General features: G+C 50.7%; 1 protein-coding gene across 1 annotated transcript in view; it reads right to left on the bottom strand.

The window, feature by feature from the left end:
• The window catches only part of UNC5A (unc-5 netrin receptor A), a 99,738-nt gene extending 90,839 nt beyond the window's left edge, over positions 1 to 8,899 (bottom strand). Inside the window, 1 exon segment of the mRNA XM_063123348.1 lies at positions 8,762 to 8,899. Coding sequence (XP_062979418.1) covers positions 8,762 to 8,864 — 103 coding nt within the window. The 5' untranslated portion in view covers positions 8,865 to 8,899.
• Positions 8,900 to 14,131: the final 5,232 nt, after the last annotated feature.

Here is a 14,131-nt window from a genome sequence, read left to right as displayed (position 1 = left end):
CCTGAGTGGTGGGGGGCGCGGAGGTAGGTTTTGACATCTGCAATGTCTTGAGGTCTAAGGAGAGGGAGCGGGTTGAAGCTCAAGTGCAGCAGCAGAATCTGGGAAGATAAATAAGTCCAACAGAAGCAAAAGGTCCTGATGATGTATAAAGAATTACATTAAATGTCAAAATTACCTGGGTTATGAAGAGCAAGAGGGAAGGAGGCACAACAGCATCAGACCTAACTAGAAGAAACAGAAATGCTTCTGGTTCCATGGAGACCCAGCTTGACTGGTCATGATGCTCCATGGAACTGAGCAGGGAAGACCTCCAGGCCAGATTCTAAGGTCTCATTGCTGCTCTTGCTGCTGCATTGACCATACACCGATCTTAGGGAATCTCATGTCTTTATTAACCCCAACGTAAAAGATCCCTGTTCTCGTGTGACCTGAGCTTCCCTAGTCTGATGCTATTGCAGTGTGGGGCAGGATCCAGATAGCAAAGGATATGCTGAGAATACCAGTCTAAGCTGCAGAGGGAGAGGGCATCACGTCCTCAGCTGAAGCCCAGCAAAGAGGAGAGAATGCAGCCTTCTTCATACACCCACCCCAATGTGGAAAGAGCCAATTGTGGGATTCTTTCCCACCTGTTTCCCACTCACTACAAGGAGGGAAGATTCCTATAAGAAGGGGAACGATCCATGTGATTGGCCCTGCCCTTATGGTTGTGATCAGAGCCAGATCTAGGTTTTGGGGAATAATAATAACAATAATAATAATAATAATAATAATAATAATAATAATAATTTTTATCCCACCTTTTGCCCAATGCTGGGCCTCAAGGAATTTTGGGCAAGACACCCTCAGTGGGGGCCCTCCCACACTGAGCGTGTCGTCTCACAACCGTTGCCATCAGCTGCTGTTGCTCCTTATCATTGCTACCACGTATGTATGTATATATGTATGTGTGTATATATGTACTACATTTCTATAGCTCCCCATAGCTTAAGCTCTCTGCCATTTGCTTGCTAGGCAGAGAGCCTAGGAGCAAGTAGGCAGGGACATCTGCTGTTCCTCCTTTTCACTGCCATCAATATTTGGGCCAGAGTGAGAGGCAAGTAAAGAAGCAGGTTGAAGGGTGAAGTGTAGGTGCAAATTAGAATAATAGAATCATAGAATAGTAGAGTTGGAAGGGGCCTACAAGGCCATCGAGTTCAGCCTCTTGCTCAGTGCAGGAATCTACCTTAAAGCATACCTGACAGATGGTTGCCCAGCTGCCTCTTGAATGCCTCTAGTGTAGGAGAGCCCACAACATCCCCAGGTAATTGGTTCTATTGTGGTGCTGCTCTAACAGTCAGGAAGTTCTTCCTGATGTCCAGCCGGAATCTGGCTTCCTGTAACTTGAGCCCATTATTCCGTGTCCTGCACTCTGGGAGGATCGAGAAGAGATCCTGGCCCTCCTCTGTGTGACAACCTTTTAAGTATTTGAAGAGTGCTATCATGTCTCCCCTCAATCTTCTCTTCTCCAGGCTAAACATGGCCAGTTCTTTCAGTCTCTCCTCATGGGGCTTTGTTTCCAGATCCCTGATCATCCTGGTTGCCCTCCTCTGAACACACTCAAAGGCTTCTTGTAAGTGGGATCTTGCTGGGGGCTGGGATGTGAATAGATGCCCAACCATACTTATGCCTTCACTTGATGTTGGCCCTGGGTGCAAAATTCCATATCTCTCTCTCTCTCTCTCTCTCTCTCTCTCACACACACACACACACACACACACACACACACACACACACGGGAAAGAGTCCACAGGCTCCTTTCTCCTCTTTCTTTTTATGAAAGGACCAGGGTGGAGAGCCGAGGACTGTGCAGCAGGGCAAGAGTCCTGAAGTGTCCCCTTCTGTTGCCCTCTAGGAATTGCAGTTAGGATGAACATTTGAAATTGGTGGACAGACACCCAAACCCTGGGAAAATACATGAGAAAACTGCAACATCCCAAGTGTCTGTTGCGAGTTTTTGCATCTACTGGGCCAAAGAATCCTTTCCAAACATCTTTTTTTTTAGAGGAACCTTGGCCTCCAGCTCCTTGAACTGTTGGCTTGCTTTTAGCCCTGCTTCACCCATATGATCTCTCTGGTACAAGAAGAGGGGAAACTGGTCCTTTTGTCTCCTTCTTACTTCTATAATCTATTGAGGGAAAATGCTGGCAGGAGCGAGTAAGTACCAAAGATCAAATCAGCCCAAGGTACCCAGCCATTGCTGTCCCAAAGCCATCAAGCAGGATTGGGTGCTCACACTTGCTTGGAAAATGTGGGATAATGGAAGACCTTACACACACCTCCATCTGCCATAAGGAGCTATTGTGAAAGAGGGCTTTATTGCATAAAGCAACGGTGAGTCTGCCTATTCTCTAGCTAGATTGCTCCAGTGGTTACTTTCTTTCTGTTCTTTTTTATTTTCTCCCTGTGCTAAGAGGGTACAGCTTATCTGCACCTAATTTCTTGTCTGAATTTGTCTGCCTTCAGCTTTCAGCCAGGGGCTCTCGTCCTGTCTTTGTCTGCTGCATTAAAGAGCTGGCTGCCGTCAGAAATCTCTTTCCGTACCATGTAGGTACTTAGAGATTGTGATCAAGTCACCCTTTACCCTTCTCTTGGAGAGACTAAACAGATCGAAGCCGCTTTGCTAAGGCAGGGTTCCTAGCCCTCCAGTCATTCTTACAGCTTCTCCATACCTCCTCTGATTTATCCACGCATTTTTTGACCAACACAGTTTTGTTTTGTTTTGTTTTTGGCAGTATAAGCACATCTCCGGATGCAGTTTTTCGAGCAATCATCTCTTAAGGGGACACACAAAGGTAACACCGCCTTCTTATCCCAGTTGCAATGACCCCTGATTATTTAAAGGGTTGTTTACAAGATAATAGAACACTAACCCTCCACACACATTAAATACATCTAACCGCTCTATAATCAGGATCCCTGAAGAGTGGTAAAAAATAGACACCCCCGACTTCTCTTCCAAAGAGTGTTCCAAGAATGGAATTGTGATTATAATACCTGTTGATGACTCAAAAGAACACTCTGGGTTAATTAGTCCAGAATCAAAGTCACAGATTAGCACAGAATTGGGAGAAGAGTCCCTGGAATTGAAAGAGGCAGTGTGTTGGGAGGAAATCCATCAACTTACTATGTTTTAGCTACTGCAATTATGCAAAGAAAAGGATGCCTAAAACATGTGCAGCAAGCTGGGAAGATGTGTTAAAGAGTGGAGTGGTGATTCTAAACTACTCCATGTTGATGATTGCGGTTGATCTGGAATAAAAAAGGTGTCATTTTGTGAATGGCCCCTACACTCTCTCTGTACTTTTCCACAGAGACCCACAGAGAACTCTCAAGCAAGTCTAGATTCTACCTCCTTTTCTTTGTGCACTTTCAAAACAGGAATGGTCACAATGAATTCTCAATCTGAGTAGGCTGGGCTTATTCTGTATTGTTTTTAGAGGGGACAGAAAGGGTGCCTGCTCATAGTCCGCTGAGGCAGCTTTGCTGCTTGCCAAAAGGAAGGACTGAGATGCCAACAACAACCACACAAGGGGCCATCCAGGCAACGGGAGAGAGCCAGCATAGGAAAGCCCACTCAAACCCCATTGCTTCCTCCCGCCCATGTCAGAAAAGGGCATGAGATCAATGGAAGGCAGACTTGACAATTTTCACATGGCAATTTCTGCCCCATCCTATCTAAGATTTTATCATAACCAAAAGCTTCCAATGCTGGATAGAAGCAGTTCTTGGCTGCAACCAGGACTTCTGGAGATTGCCTATGTTTCCACCACATGGAGAAAAGGGTATCTTGTGCCACATCTGGAAATGACACCCCCTGTCTAGATACACTTGGGCCATGCCACTTCAGCTCAGAGATGCTCATACAAAGCAGGTGAAGGGCTGTGCAGGGATAGAGTGACCATACGGAAAGGACAGGACTCCTGTATCTTTACCAGTTGAATAGAAAAGGGAACTTCAGTAGGTGTCATTTGTATGCATGCAGCACCTGGTGAAATTCTCTCTTTATCACAACAGTTAAAGCTGATGGAGCCCTGCCCACTTTTGTATCTGGTCAAAAGGGCAGGGGTCCTGCAGCTTTAACTGTTGTGATAAAGAGGGAATTTCACTAGGTGCTGCATGCATAAAAATGACACTTGCTGAAATTCCATTTTCTATGCAACTGTTAGAGATACAGGAGCCTTGTCATCCTTTCCATATAATCACCCTATTCAGGGGCAGGTGATGTACTGAAACCAGCCCATGGACTGGAATGTGCCTTGGGCTTTCCCCCTCTGATGTTTTCTAGATGGGTTAGGAGTGCTTTCAGGGGCAGTGGGGTAGTGGTAAATGCTGAAGTGCAGGCATTCATCATAACAGTCCTCATAGCCACCCCACCCCCAAAGGAGAATTCAAAAATGCAGGTATCTTTATGGATCCATATCAACAAGCCAATTCTAGCAGTATTCATCTCTAGCAGGAGCAGATCTTTTGTAAAGCTAGTGGGTCTTAATTACCTGTTCAAGACCAAGTCACCCCAAAATACTTTGCATTACCACAGGGATAGCTTACAACTATAGATCACAGTCCTCCCACCCCCAGCCACTCTAAGGACTGAAGCTAAGTTCAAAGGAAACAGAAAATTTTGAGCTGGGCTGGCAGATGACTTTAGCATCCCTGCTAATATAAAAGTGCAAGTGTTTGTTAATTTTGCATTTGTAAAGCTGGACTTCTAATAACTCCCAAGGTCTTCCACACTATGGCACCCTCCAGACATGTTGGACTACAGGTCCCTCTATCCCCAGAAGCCAAAGGGTTGCCATGATTGGAGATGATGGGAATTGTAGTCCAACCCACCTGGAGGGCACCAGGTTGGGGAAGGCTGTGCTACTGTAAAAGTGAACGTAATCACAGGGTTGGGGGGGGGGGTGCAGGTTCTTTCTCCCAGATCTTCAACCCTTCCTCCTTCTCTCAAATTGAACAAAGGGGCCACATCATGCTCTGTGGCTAGAAAGAGGCTTGACTCAAAGGTCCTCCTGACTGCAGCATCCCTTAGTGGCAGACTTCATCCCTGCCTATCTGGGCTGGTGAGAATTTTGTGTGGGACATTTGCTATGTCATGTAATTAGGGTGAGGAAATGCAGAAGGGGCTCTACAGTATTTCCACTAACAGTGTTGGATGTCACTTGAAAATAAATAATAATGTCAGGGTTTATTAAAGTTGGTGCATTTTTTCAGAACCAATCAAGAGCACTGAATGGATTGGTAGCCCCTTTTCTTTTTGAAGATCACCCTTCTTACAGAATGCTGTGGAACACAAACCACATCTGACTCCAGAGTGTCTTTGTTTTGCTTTGCTTTGTTTTGGAAATGTGGATCTGGCCGCTGTATTCCTTTCTCCCTATCAAGCAAAGCAGGGGTTTATGTTTGTACTTGCTTAACTTCTGCCTAACTTAAGGGAAAGGAAGAGAGGGGTGCTCTGGGGGTCTCTAGATGGGCGCAAAAACCACAGATGCTTTGTTCCATCTTACCATTGGTAGGCAGGTAGGGCAATCAAAGCTTAACCAAGGAGCATCCCAGTAATGCATCAATTGAAATACAGGATCCAGATTCTTCCCCACTCCCATGGTGGCTGACCTGCATCCTACCACAGGCACAGCTCAGAGGCATCCTTTGTCTTCAGCTGTTGCTTTATAGCATTCTCACTCTACCACAAGACTGCCAATTAGATACCCCTTTGGCCACACACACCTTTCCCCCTAAGGCCATAACACTTAAGATATGTTATCAGTACATGCCATTTGCCCCATAAATCCCTTTAACCGAGCCATCAAGCCATCAGGCAAATGGGTGGACCCCTTTACATGCTTGTGGAAGGATAAAGTGGGGATTTAAATCCATTTTCATGACTGTGGACAGGGCTTATGCACAACGAATTAATACAAAGGTATGTGTTATTATTATGAGTGGTTAATGAAAGGGTCACCCAGCCCTTGATCACTCCCTGCTAGCAGAATTGGGAAGGGAAGCTGTCACTAGGATCGCTAATGGTGGGGCATAGATTTGAACTAAGGGCTATTAGTCTTAAGGAGGCAGCAAGGAAAACCAAGGAGACAAGATGTGGGGAGGGGTGTGGGGTGGACAAAACGCAGAGCAAAGGGACAAAGCCAATCTGAGACAGAAGGGCTGTTGTGGACACCCAAAGGAGGAGGCTGGGAAAGTCAGGGCTGCAAGGAGCTGGGATGAAGGGGAATTAGTCTAGTGATTTTGCAAAGCTTGTTTCAACTCCTACACTATGCCTGGCTATGGCTGGCACTCTGGCTCCCAGAATAGCACAATAACTTTGGTGGGGGGAGGGGCTGATGCAACTGGCCTAAGACAGAACAGGCTGCCTGTGTTCTGGAATTGCCCGGCCCCTTTGTGCAAATGGGTCAAACTGCCCTTACCCATGTCCAGCCAGGGAGCCCAAGGCACAGTTGCCAGGCAGGTGGAATACTTATCATCTTCAGCAGGGAACGTTTCCCCTGCATGAGCCCCCTTTTGTGACTGTGCCTCTTGGCTGGCCAACTTGCCCCCCTGCTTGGCTGGAGAGTTTGGCTGGCTCCCTGCAGGCTGGCATTGAGATCAGTGGGAAGGGGATGAAATGGCAAACAGTATCCACTCAATGCTCCCCTCTGCTGCTAGGTCCAGGTCCTCATCCTTCAAAGCAGCCTGTGGCATGTGCGGGTTTTAAAAAGAATCACTGTACAGCTGTACAATGGGGGACTTGTTCCTGCAGTTGGTGATGGCTGCTCTGTAGAGGGTGCATATTCCTCTTTGCCAGATGTTCCGCCTATGTACAGAACTGAATGATTCCGTGGCATGCAAGTGTGTGACTATGAGGGACCAGTGGTCTGTCACCTACAGAGGATTGATTATTTCCAGGGGGTGGGTGAGTTGCAGTATAATAAGTGTGTGCAGTTTTGTGCATGTGAACATGTGTTGATAGTGCTATCACTATGCGTGTGCATTACCTTTTGCATGTGTGGATGTCTCTGTGCAGTTACCTTGCATGTGCATGATTTCCTTGTATATGTTTGAATAGCTTGATAGGCGGCTAGGTGCCATCTCTTAATTTGTTAAAAGACCCTTGAGAGATCCTATCAAACATGTGTGCATGACTGCATGTATGTTCTCTCTGTGTGTGTGTCTTTGGTGCATTATGACAGAATAAATGGAGTTGTTGCTTGGAAATCCTTCAACTGATGAGGCTCTGAGAGCAAGTTCAGAGACACCTGTGTGTCATGTTAGTTCCTCTGGGCTCGATTGGAAAAACGGGGGAGGCTGAGCTGGGAAAAGCCATCCTGCTCCAGTTCCGTGCCCTGCTACCGACCTGCTGCTTGACCTTGGCAAAGTCTCTAAGGCTTTGGGCCTCAGTTCGCTACCTCTGCTCTGGGAATAAGAGGCCCTGCCCTGCCTCACTGGGATTGGGTGACTGCATTGTCTGTTTGTTCAAGGCTTGGATGCTGCTGTGATCAGTAAATTGCATCTGAGCCCAGCCGGGCCTTGGTGAACAGATGGGTGTCATTGTTGGAGAGGAATGTGGATCACTTATTAGCCAACTCTCCGAAGGCATCCTGTCATGCTGAGAACACACACACACACACACACGCGGAGTAGCAACACCCCTTCCCACACCACTATTCCTCTCTTTGGCACACAGCTGCACCACCAGGCCTCCTGCTCCAATCAGATCTTTATCTTTGGTGGGGTACAGATCACAGAATCAGGCTGATCAGGTTAGGCATTTGTCCCCCGAATGATCTGCCCCTACAACAAGCTTTCCCTGCCAGCCACTGGACACAACTGCCCTTGTAGCAGTTGAAGTCTCTCTCCGGCATGGTTCACATGCAGGGGCTCCAGTTCTCCCACTGAGCCCAGAAAGGGTCGGCCCATCTCTCCTTTGCATCCTTCCTCCAAAATCCTTCAGTCACCTTGCAAAAAAGAGCTGCCTGCCAAATAGGAGAGACCGGACCCAAAGACTGTGCTCTGCCGAAGCCAAGAGAGACAGCAGGAGGCATCAGATGGGATGGGTCGGGAGGGGAGGGGAAGGAGAGGGGGGGCACAGAGGCAGCCCCTTCCAGCTCTGGTTTTGGACTCAGTCGAAGGGCAGGAGCAATGGGAAGAAACACAAATGAAAGCTCAGGACACAGTCCTGGCAGGGGATTCTCCTTCTTTTTTTTTCTTTTTTTGCTGCTGCTGCTGTACCAGCAACAACAGGTTCCTTGGCATTGCCAGGGCAGCAAGCGTCAGAGGCAGAGCTCCATATGTCATTTCTCCCAATGGGCACTTTAGGCAGACCAGGGGGTGCAGCCAACCAGCCGGGCTGGAAAGTTTGCGGCTTCAGTTCGGGATGCCAAGGGATGCTCCCGTTGAGCCCGATGATGATGCCCCCCTTGCTGCCACAGAACACCTTTGGTGCGCCGAATCCTACCTTGGAGCCACCTGGCAAAGCCCCCCCCGCTCCCCCCCCCCCCGCTGGCCTCCTCGTCCCCCGCCAAGTCTGCGCCCTCTGCCAGACCCTGGGCGCCGCGCTCCCCGTCGAACCTCTGCTCCATGCTGCGATCCCCCCCCCGCCGCCCTCTTCCTCCTCCTCTCCCCCGTCAAGGAACGCACAAGAGCAAGCAAGAGAAGCGCGCGAGAGACGGCGGACGCTGCCCAAGGAGAGCGACGCCACCGCGCGTGAAAAAGCCTCGCTCTGACTCACCGTTGGGATGAATGTGGCTGCTGAGGATCGTGCCAGCCAGCAGGACCTGCCACAGCCCCGTGCCCATGCGGGCACCGGCTCCCAGCTGCTGCCATAAAGCCATCACGAGAGGGGCGCGCGGGGAGGTCGGGACGGGACCCGGCCCGCGGCGGCGGGAGGTGGAGAGCCGCGGGAGGGAGGGAGGGAGAGAGGGAAGGAGGGGGGCGCTCGTCCCGGCTGGAGTCCGCGCCGCGCCGCCGCCGCCGCCGCCGCCGCAACAACTCAGGGCACCCCGGGGCCGCTCAGCACCCCTGCCCGCCGCGGGCTGGCCGCGCGCTCCATCGACTGCTCATGGCCGGACGGACCCGCCGCCGGGGAGGCTGGGGGGCGGCGGCGGCGGCGAGGCTGGGGGGCGGCGGCGCGAGGCTGGCGGCTCGCTCCGGCAGCCAGCACTGGAGAGCCGCATAGACCCCCTCGCCGGCCGGTCGCCGCGGCGCGACGGTGCGTGTGCCTCGCTCGGCGTGTGTGTGTGTGTGTGTCTGTGCGCGCGCGCGCGCGTGTGTCTCCCTCTCTGTCTGCCTGTGCTCTTCCCACTGCCAGGCAGGCAGCGCTGGGCGGGCGGGCGGGCGGGCTGGCTGGCTGCGAGCACCTTGTCCGCGGCAATGCAGAAGAGAAAGAAGAAAGAGCCAGCGAGGGGCGGCAAAACCCGGACTGGATTCCGCCACGGGAAGGGACGGAGCAACAGCTGGTTCCAGACTGACAAGCTCCTGAGACGCAAACAAGCCCTCCGCTGGGAGGGAGCTGCAGCCGCCAGGCGGAGCCGCGCACCCCTACCTCGGCCCCATCGGGTAGGAAAAGCCCGCCTGCGGGGACTCGGGGGAGGGAGGGGCTTTGGGGTAAACGGCGCACAGGTGCTTTTTTCCCGGGGGGGGGAGCACGAGGCTGGATCCAAGCCCCTAAACGATTCTGTGGATCTTCATGAAGACATCCCGCCCCCCCATCACAATAGCCCCCCCCCATGTCAAACAGTCCAACCGGGCGAGAGCTCGATATCCCCCCCCCCCCACACACACACACACGCCGTGACTTCTACCCTGGCAAATCAACAGGCGGCAGGGAGGGAGGGAGGCGACCCATGAAACTCTTTCCCCACCCCGTGATCTGCCTTCCTAGAGAAAGCCCGTCGGTCGTGCCACAGCCGATGGCCCCTCTCCTCATCACCCTCCTCTCCAGAGCCGCCCTGGAACACGCCAAAAGTCTTTTCGCCCGCAACGATTCCGAATTCTCCCCGCTCCCGCTTAACCATCTCCGGTGTTTTAAGAGACTTCACACCTCCACCTCGCTCCTGAGAGCGGATCTAGAATCATTCACACATCGCAGAAGGGAAGTGCTTGGGGGGGGGGTGCACAAGGAAACAGTGAAAGGAGGGGGGAACCCCTATTCTGGGAGGCTCAAAGAATAGCTAGAATCCTCCCCCCAGCCCCAGCTTTCCACCTTGCGTGAGGAGCAAGGATTCTCAAGGGGTCCAGAGCCCGGTCCGGCTGTCCTCTCATTCCTACTCCAGTCCTGTGCTTGTCTGGAGCAGGGGCTGCCAATCATCAGCATTTATGTTCTGGACAAACGTCCCCTGAGGAGCTGCCTGGGACCCCCATGCGCTCCCTTTGCCGCCTCTGCCGCAGCAGGGCGGGGAGGAAGGACTCGGGATGGGGGGGTGCATAAGCCCGGGGGCACCCTACATGCACTGCAGGAGAGAAGGGGGTGGCAGTGCCAGGGTCAGACAAGGAGGCTGGGCAGAGCTGGCTCAAAGAAACCGGTGCCTGTGCCAGTGCATGGAGAGACACCCACCGCTCGCTCGCTCGCTGGAAGAGACACAAAAGACGGGACAAAACCAGGCAGGCTCAGGCGCACATGCAAAACAATAGACACATTGGGTGCCGGGGTGGGGTGGGGGAATTACACACCGAGCAATATACATGCCCGCGTATCTACGCAGATGCATGGTCCCCACACACAGAAGAAGGCAAGATACACGGAAGAGGACGGAAAGAAAAAGAAAAAAACAGAGATAAGGCAACGCAAAACAACAGACAAGTACACGCGGACCGAGCAAAGGGGAGCATAACCTGATAATATAATACACAAGTGTACACAGCCTTTAGACACAGTGCTGCATCTTTGTGCGGAATCATGTTTGGGGCTTAATGCAACTTCGTATACAGTCCCACAGATATAGGGTGTGTGTTGGGGGAGGAAATAGGGCTCTTTTACAGTCCTGATCCCCTGTTCCCCTCTGCCCATCTCCTACTTCCATGGGATCTAGGGTTTGGTGTCTGAGGCATCATGCGCTCTGTTTCTCTTTCTCTGGATATTGGGAAGGAGGACTCAATCCACCCAAAGAAGATCTCCACTGAAGCAAAGAAACCTCTGACAGTGAAAAAGCCCTGAACGCTGCTACTACTGCTTAAGAGCTTCCTGACAGCCAACTTTTGCCCCTACTTTGTGGCAGAGGAAAACTCCCAGCCACCGTTAGCTTTTCTGCAGCATGATTTGCCAGGCAGCTGTAGCCATCAGTAATACACTGATGCCAAAAATCAGGGTCACCATATGGCTGGGGGCAACCCCCTTGCTAATTTCTCACCCTTCAATGGCTCAACAAGCAAGATGGGGCGCCCCAGAATGATTTGTGTAAGTAGGAGGGTGCAGCAGCTGCAGATGTATTCAGAGTTCAGAAACAGTCAATTCACGGCATTAAAAAGAACCCAAACCTCTTCTGCTTATTTAAAGCCTGCCGGTTCTTTAACACACACAATTCCCGTGTGGCTCAAAAATATGCTGTGATTTTTGAATGGGATTATCTGCTCTAGAACTTTTAATACATCTGCTTTTGCCACTCTCTTGCGGATTGCTCTAGCCACCTCCTGTGCTTATTTTAGTCCCTCTCAACTTGCTGTACACTGGGATGTCCACGTGCCCCACGTTCTCCCTGGAGGGTGCCTCCCCCACCATGTATTCCCAGCTTGACCCTACTTCACTTGGCAGAGCTGCCAGAGCTCTGGCACCTCAGGTCTCTGCACAGCATCCTAGCGAGAGCAAGCACAGGCGGCATAAGCGCACTTTAAATGTCAGAGTGAAGAGGGTGATGCTCTCCGAGGGGGAGACCCACCCTGGCAGCCATCCTCTCCTCCCCCCCCCCAATTGTATGAGGCTGTGTCTCAGCCCTGACATCACTCCCTGGCATTGGGGTTTCCATAGAAACCCCTCCCATTTCCAGCACACGTTGACCTGAGCTGGCGGCAGAGTGAGGGGGAGATTTGGCCATGGGCCAGCAGGTGTTCATCATCCCCTGAATGGTTTTGACGGAGGAGAAGAAATTCAGGTACTGAGCTGTATCAAGTAAATGCGGATGCACAACAGATCCCTGCTTGTGGTCATGTTCCAGTTCTTTGGCTGCTCTCCTGATGTCAGTGAAAGGTGACAGCCAATGGCCCCAAGAGTGACTGATACCACCCCACTCTCCTCCACCATGTCAGACACACACACACCACACTCCTGTGAATGGGGGAACAGGCTAGCATCCTGGGAAGAGGGAACCAGCAAGAGCCCACACAAGCAGGCCTGGTCTTAGTGAGTATGGCCAGTCCTTAGACAAGACGGGCCTAGGGTTCCTTAGGAAAATTGATCAGGGGCTGAAATTCAGGGCCCCTGAGTCGATCCGGCTAGGGAGGGTTCAACCATAATTGACACAACATGTTCACCCTTGAAATCCGTATATGTACAGTGGCGTAGCAGAGTGGGGGCTCACTGGGGACTGATCTACACCAAGCAGGATATGACAATTTGAAAATGGTTTAAACACTGTATATGGAGTGTGTTCTGGGCCCTAACAGTTGTCACTACTGTTATAAACCATTTTAAAGCAGCAGTGTAGATCCTGCCTGGGTCAAAGCACAGGGAGGTTTTGATTAGCAGGGATGATGACATCCTCTGCCATCCACCCAACCCTCTGGCTTCCCTGTTCCTTCTGAGCTTAGCTGCAATCCTCGCCTTAGCATGGGGAGCAGGAATGAGTTTTCTCAGCAACAATATATTGTCCTGACTCCTGAGCTATCCCTGTGGTAATGCAAAGCATTTTGGTGTGGCTTGGCTTTGAACAGGCAATAATTAAGACCCATTAGCATTATAACAGACCTGCAGGAGACATATATAATATACACAGAGAGATGAATCAACAGAACTGCCTGCATTTTTTGGACTCTCCTTGGGGGCATGGGTATAAAGGCTGTCATGATGAGCCTCTGCATTTCAAAATTTAACACTACACCACTGTTCAATATGCACACACAGAATATGGTACTAAATTTGACTTCCAGAGAACCTTGGGTGGGAGAGAGCAAGTTTCTAGCTTTCATCATTTCTGAGAAAATGTGAGTATGAGTGTGCAATGCGCAATAACCAAAAAGAACCTTGGTCAGGACTTCCAATGTTTCAGATGGAATGGGGATTTCTGCGCTCAGGACAAGGTGTCATGTTTTCCCATCTGTCGCTTTCCCCAAGTGCCCTCTGGCTTGTCCCTCCTGGCTATATTTCCCCTAGCATCTTGCTTTCTGCCTCTCCTTTCCTTGCCAAAATATTCTACATTTTACGAATGCCAACTATTGGAATAAGAATGAATGTCACAAGTTAAGAAGTGTATGCTATGAGGGCAGGATTGATCAAGGATGTCCTTCATGAGGACCTTTGTTGGCACAGAATGTGGTTGCAGATATTTTTAAATTAAATTTTATTTATTATTACATTTATATCCCACTTTTTTTCCTCTTGCAAGGAACCAAAGGCAGCTGACATGGTTCTCTTCCTCTCCATTTTATCCTCACAACAATCCTGTGAGGTAGGTTAGGCTGAGAGACTGACCCAAAGTCACTCAGTGACCTCCATAGCCAAGTAGAGAATAGAACCCAAGTCTCCCAAGCCCCAGTCCAAGGCTCTAACCACTAAACCACACTGGCTCTCAGCCTTCCTTATATCAGTTTGGGTGAAGGAAATAGATCATGGTAACTTTATCTGCAGTAATCCTGGGCACTGAGATGACACGTTTTTACACCTGCTGGCTTTAACAGTTTCCCCGTTTTCTCTGGGAGGATCCCCTGGCCAACAAGTGCTGCAGGGAGAGGGCTTTTCCCTTTGCTAGGGACAACCACTTCAATCTACCCAGTTCCAAAATTAGCTCTCACCCCGCAACATTTGGTACTCTTGCCAAATCCTTCCCTGTGGCCCTGTCTGTATTCCTAACAGGAATCAACTTCTGCAAATAATGTGGCAGGCCAGAGAGCTGTAACACGACCCCTGCTGTTCTGGAACACTTCGGGGATTGGCGAAAGAGGTACAGAACCA

This window comes from Elgaria multicarinata, chromosome 3, assembly GCF_023053635.1.
Source record: "Elgaria multicarinata webbii isolate HBS135686 ecotype San Diego chromosome 3, rElgMul1.1.pri, whole genome shotgun sequence".
Lineage (NCBI taxonomy): Eukaryota > Metazoa > Chordata > Lepidosauria > Squamata > Anguidae > Elgaria > Elgaria multicarinata.
This window is presented reverse-complemented; position numbering and strand designations above follow the sequence as displayed.